This window comes from Clupea harengus, chromosome 1, assembly GCF_900700415.2.
Source record: "Clupea harengus chromosome 1, Ch_v2.0.2, whole genome shotgun sequence".
Taxonomy (NCBI): domain Eukaryota; kingdom Metazoa; phylum Chordata; class Actinopteri; order Clupeiformes; family Clupeidae; genus Clupea; species Clupea harengus.
In genome coordinates this window covers 9,557,307-9,564,920 of record NC_045152.1, presented here as the reverse complement: position 1 = coordinate 9,564,920, position 7,614 = coordinate 9,557,307, and the positions used below count along the sequence as shown (strand labels likewise).

The following is a 7,614-nucleotide window of genomic DNA, read 5'->3' as shown; positions in this document are numbered from 1 at the left end:
AAAAGGCTCGGAGGTGTCAAGAGTTTTTCCGTGGTCCCATCTGAATGATCATACAAAGGGAAGATTTGTCAGCGGTGGAGGACTGCTGGTATGCTACACCAACTTGCATGGTCTACATTACGCACATAAAAAATGACACACAAATTTGTCCTGTTGTCACACGCAAGACCTACTTGGAATAACAAAATCAACAGATCATGAGCAAAGTTCCATTAGGTCTTTTATTAGGTCGGCTCAAGCACAGCAACTCAAAACTTATTTACCGCATATCATTTACAACCAAGTCCTTTTTTTTTTGTGAGCCACAACAGAATCATTACATTCCAGAACATAAATCTAGACTTTTTTTAGTTAAATAAAACACTGAAATAGTTACAAGTCTCATCAACACTTTCAAAAACTAAATTTCACAAAAAAAAAAAAGACAATTACACATGCTTTTACAGAGCCACATTCATAAAATTATAGAAAGCCATTCAATCATTTTGCCATTTTTGTCATTACACTTGACATTATCTTAGACAAATTGACATGATTCGATCATGTGTGTTTTAAGGCAAACAAACAAAATAGCCACAACATGAATAATAAAAAAATAATATGAATAAGACATGACTAGGTAACCAGGTACCAGGTCACTCCTGCTTTTCTTCGATGGGGGGCTCCACCCGCGGAGCCTTCAGGCTGAAGAGGTCGCGCAGGTTGGTTTCGGGCTCGACGCGGTGCAGCACCTTGCGCTCGTTGAAGAGGCCAGAGAGGTCGGCCTCCAGCTTGGAGCGCCGGCTGATGCGCATGCGCAGGGCGAACAGGCCGCGCAGATCCTGCTCCACCACGGCGTTCTGGCCGTGCCCGTCCAGCCTCTTCTGCCAACTCTTACTGGAGCGCCGCTGGCGCCGCTGTAGAGAGATAGGAGTGGCACAGAAACGAAACGCAAGAGCTGCGGTGAGTTATGGTTGAGGAAACGGTAGCACCAGCACCTAATTTGACAACTGAGAAACGGGGACTGATTCTGTGGCAATGCTGGTCACTGGAGCGCCGTAGAAATCACATTTAGGAGCGGAAACTCACATTAGCATACACTGTGAATGGTTGAACGACAAACAGACAATCACAGTCTTATCTGTGCATTCTAAACGAGATTAATATTCCATCTGTGTCTGCATAGATGCTTCAATCAGAAGAATCTGGATTATACCATCGGATAACACTGAGTGTCGTATTCTGCCGACACTACATGCGTTTCTCGGCTCAAGTGCCTGGAGACAGACTTCATATATTGCTGATTTGCACCGTATGATTGTGTGGACAGGCAACTGAATCCATTCGATTCAATCTGATGCAGCAATGAGAAGCAACCCTGTCAGCCTCGGCAAACACTACAATTTTCAACCATCCTACCAGAATGATGTGAGCAAGCACTGCATTAACATTCATGGTTTGATTTTGCTTAACAATAACCATCATTTTATTCCATTGGCTCAGACTACACCACCACAGAGGGGATTAGGCACTACCATCAGGAAGGCCTGAGCTAGAAAAATGTCCATTTAATATTCTGCAAGTATCTACTTCGTGATAACAAGGACACGGTGACATGCATAAACGGCAGTTGTGGTAACCTTGGACCCGCACTCCTGACCTTAGCATTGCAGTCGCCATGGTGAGACCTCTCCCCCCTGATAAGGGGTCATGTTTACTGGTGCATGAGAGACGGCTTAAGAATTTCTAAGAGTGCCACTTCTGCTTCCTAGGTCTTACTGCAGGGGATGCTAACAGATTTAGTCCCTGGGCTCGGATGCTGGGGATTTGGATTAGTCACACTCAGTATGTGAAATCAATCTCAAATCTGCCAAGTGTAGACGAAAGCATCACCTTCTCCCAACTCTCGAAGGTCTCAATGGGAAAGGGCTTCAAAGGAGAGGGGAAATTAAGTTCACCGCATCCAAAAGGCCATATAACTTAAAGGCCTGAAAGGCAAAACTCACTCAACTGAGTGGCAAAACTGAAGGCCCGTCCCTGCAGTAACATCATACCTCAGTGTCTGAAAACAGTCATTCCAGACAGTTCATTACTCTGCAATGTTTTAGGTTTTAGGGAACATAACATAAATCTGACAGCACTGCAATACCTACAGAAAGGAGGCGCTTGAATTGGAGGAAAGACTAGGTTTACCTTCAGCCTGGCAACATCTGGGTCATGGTGTAGCAAGTGTCGCGTCAGACTCTCCTGTGGGAACAAAAAGGCCAAAGAGCAGTCACTGACTAGAAACAGTGCTGCACAAACCAGTCTTACATTTACACTGGCAAATACAGGAACCAGTCACCAACCAGACACATAACAGATCTTCACATACCTTTCCTACATAGAGACACACAGATCAGCCTCTTACCAGGCGTATATACACACACGTACACACAGACACACACACACACCAGTCTAACATATAGGCCTACGCAAAGAGAAACACAGGAACTCAACAACTCTGTGTGTCCTAGCCTTCAACCCCAACTCCCATGGCAATTCCCTCCACGCTTAGCTTGCAGAACAAACAAAACAGGATTAATAATTTCAAGCATCACTCAATACTCATAATACGAAAGCGGTCATTTGGGAAATTGAATGAACTTTACCCATTCGCTAACACCGTAACAGCGGGCAATGCAAATTCATGAGCCCCAAGAATCTGCAGCGCTGAAACGGAGTAAACGCTTAGTGAGAGAACTCTGCATTAAAGGGCAAAACAAATTAAACAGGGGAGCCGTAGATGAAAGCAATGAAGCCATGGGCTTCCCTCTGACTAGACTCAATTTGCAAAGCTGCCTCCACACAATGACCAGAGAGGTAATGGCATCTTGTGGAGCAGAGTGTCAATTACCTGGAACACATTTTGGTCCACCTGGAACACATTTTGCAGTAGAAAGTGCATTACAGTGAGAAGCCAATGACTGACACCGGTGAATAATGAAAGGCACCGATAACACAGCAAGACTTCGAACAAAAAAAACACAATTAGCCACAACAAGCTTTGTCAACCGAGGCGCCTAGTGGCAAACACCAGCCCGCTCAGGAAAACAACCTTGCATTTGCTCCCTGGGGCAGTCTGCAATTACATTGTGAACAGCGCATTGAAATTCACCCCTTTACACCAAAGCAGGACTTGTTATACAGACATTTGGATTGTCATTGTGGAAATGTAACGCCACTATACAACGTGCATGAAAATCTGGAGTCGGGAAGATTTACAGGGGCTTTGGATGCCAGGGTAAAGGCAGAAACGCTCGAGGCCACATTTTGATGGGCCTGCCCCTTATTTTACCTGCATAGCAACTCAGTCAGCTCTGAATACTGAATACAAACACATCCATTAAACTGTCTGATAAATGACCCTTTTGTATTCCTTATTTGCTCTCATCCATCAACTCTCTGCCTTGGCCAAGGCCAAACATCACCCGCCCCCACCTGGAGATCACCCTTCCCCACCCAGACATCACCCGCCCCCACCTGGAGATCACCCTTCCCCAGCCAGACATCACCCGGCCCCACCCGGAGATCACCCGTCCCCACCCAGAGATTAGCCTTCCGCACCCATACCTCTGTGTGGTACCCACCCGCATGGCGAAGGCGCGGTTGCATTCAGGGAAGGAGCAGTGGTGGCGCAGGAGCTGCAGGTGCTGCTTGCGGATGTGGTGCTGCAGGTTGAAGGTGGTGGAGAAGTAGGCCTGGCAGCCCTGCTGCGGGCACAGCAGCACGGGCTTCTGCAGCGCGTGGGTGCGCTTGTGGCGCCGCAGCGAGTCTCGCTTCTTGAACTGCTTCTTGCACATGGGGCACGGGAACACCACTGCAGCCAAGCCAGCGTAGAGAGATTGGGGGATACAGTAGAAGGCAGGAATGGAGGGGAGGGAAAGAAATAAAGGGGAGGGGGGGGGGGCAGAAAAGGAAACAGGAACGGAGAGGTAGAGGAGAAATATAAATTCAAAACACTCAACAAGAGCAGCAATGTGCAATTCAAACATTGTCCTTGATGGAGACAAAAGAGGGTGAAGGACAGTGGAGGAGGAGGCCATGCTGGTTGGGTCAGCTTTTAATGAGCACATTTGCAGGGGCAAAGCAGCGCTGTTGCAAGTCATCAATACAAGAGGCTTCTCTTAATTACTCCGACAATATGCTTCAGCAACAGTTCAATGGTCTTAATCCAGCAATGCACGCTTTCAGCACAAGACACACACTCTTTATGTAGTTAATCACTCACGCAAACGCAAGCACATGCACGCACACACACACACAGCCCAAGGGACTAGCTTCAGACAGGACATTACTCATGTGTGGGAGTTATGTGGTACTTCAGGCTCCAAATACAGAAGTAGGGGGGTGGTGGCTGTGGGAGAACATTGTTGCTGCCCTACAACCGTCTCCAAAGAGCAAGAAAGAAGGGAGGAGAGGAAGAGTGGGAGGGAGGGAGGAGAGAGAAAGAAGGGTGAGAGATAGAGGACCGGGAGGAAGGAGAGAGAAAGAAGGTGGAGACTGCGAAAAGGTGGCCCAGATTCTCAGTGGAATATTCTGTACTTGTGAAGCCGGCATGCCACTTACGACAGCAGCTCCAGTTGAGCAGCAGGGAGGGAGAAGACGGCTCACTGCGAGCCCAGAGAGAGTGCACTTCGTCTGGGAGGAGTGGCAGTGGTGGTGGTTGTGATTGGTTCATTGGTCAAAAAGCACCAGAACCAAATAGAATTCATACTACTTTCCCATCTTGATTGTTGTCTAATTTTGGATCGAATTAGAATAAAGCTGTGTAAAGTAGCTAGATCACCTTTGTGGCTGGCCATGTGTTTAAGCATTTTCCCCCATGTCTTCTGTGCCACTTGACAGCCAGACGTTGGGCAGGTGTACCCTAAAGAAAAAAAGTCAAAGGGCATATTCAAAACAGGGCAACAAATCTGCTTTTTTACATGAGATCCATAGAAAGCCGGAAATGTACTTAACATTACCTATATGTGTTCTTTCGTGGGCTTTACGGGCTACATGGGAATCAAATCTCATCAGACATCCGTCCTTGGAGCACCTGCAAGATATTTCCATTTCAGCATGCTAATTAAGTTTCAGCGGCAGTTAGAAGTTCAGGAAATGGGCAACACGTTCTGCATTTCAATGTTTGGCTGGGATGTCTTTAAATTGTCACAGTTCTGAAGGGCCAGATGACAAGTGGTTGAGTTTACTCACTTGAACGAAGACACTCCATGCGAGTTCAAGTGAAGTTTGAAAGCACGCCGTTTCTTGAAGGACTTGCTGCATCCCACGACCCTGCACTGTAAACACAGATCAAAGTAAAGGTAATGTTAGTAGTGTTCAATATTACAAATAACGTCCACACACAATTGGTCATCCACGAATGAAAGCTCTTTGCGAAGTGCTCATAATCATGGCGGAGAATTAGGCACGGCAAAAAATAAAAGCGACACTGCGGTGCCATCTTGTGGACATACCTTAAAGAACTTGTCCTTCTGACCATGAGCACACCCGACGTGCCTTTTCAGTTTATCAGCGAAGATGAAACTCTTATCACAGGTGGCAGTACTACACCTGCAAACACATTTTAAAAAGTAGCTGTGGACATCCATGTCAGCGCCACTGTAAAACTGAAACACTTCAACTTCGAAGTTAACTCACTTGAACTTTTTAACCCCACTGTGTTGAAGAGCATGGCGTTTTAGGTGAGAATTGCGTGAGAAACTTCGTCCGCAACCTGCCACCGGACATTGTACTGGCCGCTGGGTATGAGTTTGCGTATACACATAAAAAGATGTCACCGGTATACCATCCATGAATTGTAGTTTATAAATTGACAATAACCAGTTCTCATTATTCGACCCAAACACTTACCGCGCCAGTGTGCGTGGTCTCGTGTTCCTTCAAACGCCACTGACGAGTGAACGTGGCACCACAATCCGCGTGAATGCAATTGAGCTGCAACCGTGGGACTGGGTCCACTTTACCTTCGCAAACTCCATTCATCGTCAGACCTTTACTGTTGCCTCCTTTGAACAAACAATGTATATTTTACAGTTCTCAAAATTGTTCTTTTGAGCTATGCAAATAAGGACATTAAGTCGTTTAATAAGGTCGTTAAGGGCGCATGTTTACCTAAACCAACTTGATGAGTTTACTTATCTCTTCTTTCGTTGCGATTTCCAAACTCACCTACTCACCGCTTTGATGTTACCGTACGAGGTTGCGCCCGCCGTACTTACCGACTTTTAAAGGCTCGTGTGGCTCAGCTTGACTGACTTCCACCTGCACTGAATGACACTTGATGATGGGGTGGGAGAATGCATGGTCGTGGTGCTGATTGGACTAATGAAGTCATCAGAGAGCAGCCATGGACGTTCAGATAAGATGTGCAGAGAATGTCTGTAAAATTGTTACGTTTTGTGATGTTTGCATAAGGGTTTTGTGTTTTGCTTCTCCCGTGTCATTTCTGTATTTGTTTCCAGAACTTCATAAATTAAAGTGCAGTGAGCCTATATGTGTACTGTAAGTTTTTGTTTGTCACACTTGTGGCACTGTGATGGCTGATTACTGAAGGGAGGCATTATTAGGATGTTGATCAAAACAGAAATGGGGACTTTTCTCTGACTGGAAAGTTATGACCAGGCTGGGTGTAAATTGGAATTGTGGAATAAAACTTAGATTTTTTTTTAAAGTCCAAATTCATGGTCACTTTGAGTGTTCTGTTGCCTTTCAGTGGGATTGACACAACGTCACAGCAAAGGAAAGCATTAAGGCACATATTTGTGTCTGCAGATGGAAAGGTAAGAAATTAAGAGGTGGGCTACCTGTAATTCATTTTCCTCACCAAACATGCTGTGACATCTTGAAATATTGATCTCAAATCAATTTAACACATCCACATGCACACAAAGGGCAATCTAATACTATTTATTTTGTTAAAAGCAAATTAAAAGGATTGGAATTGTTGCATAAGCTATACTAAACTGTGACATTAACGACTAGACTATGTAAGCACAAGTTTGGTGGCTGGCCTTTCATATCTCTCCTAATGCAGAAGTTAGTGCATGCAGTACATCTGCTTTTACAGCAGGGGGCAGCAAATAACTGACAGATTCACAAATTCCAGACATGCATGTGACATATAGTACATTCCAATTTGTAATTTACATGCTTCATCCACCCTCCTTCCTTGGTCTTCCAGCTCGTCCCCCGAAAATTGTTCCAAGACAGACGTCATTAAGGACGTCTCATTTGGTTAGATGCTCCCAGACGAACTGAGGGACGAGGGGCGAGGACCTAAGCAAGGAAAAGAGGTGTTTTCAATTGGAATGCCTAACAACGACAATTACATAAAGTACAATTAATATTTGAATTTATCTTAAAGTCCTTAATTTCTTATATAGATATAGTGACAGGTCCATGAAGTCTAGCAAGAGGCGATGCTGCTGTGTCATCAGCAATTGATGTCTCTTAAAAGTGTGTGAGCGAGCAAGCACTACATTCACATTTATATTTACACTTACTTATTTTATCCAAAGCGACGTACGAGTGAAGAACAATACTCAAGCTTCAGTACAGAAGTAGGAGACCTTTGAGTAAGCACTTAGT

General features: G+C 45.2%; 1 protein-coding gene across 1 annotated transcript; it reads right to left on the bottom strand.

Moving 5' to 3' along the window:
• Positions 1-207: 207 nt before the first annotated feature.
• si:dkey-208k4.2 (P43 5S RNA-binding protein-like) lies at positions 208-6,250 on the bottom strand. The gene is made up of 10 exons (XM_012816795.3): positions 6,139-6,250; positions 5,878-6,032; positions 5,665-5,765; positions 5,481-5,577; positions 5,218-5,303; positions 4,986-5,059; positions 4,808-4,888; positions 3,609-3,838; positions 2,173-2,226; positions 208-896 (listed from the first exon to the last, which is right to left on the bottom strand). Exons 2-10 carry the CDS (start codon positions 6,007-6,009, stop codon positions 636-638), a joined length of 1,116 nt encoding a protein of 371 aa, XP_012672249.2. The 5' UTR covers positions 6,010-6,032; positions 6,139-6,250; the 3' UTR covers positions 208-635.
• Between the last annotated feature and the right edge of the window lie 1,364 nt (positions 6,251-7,614).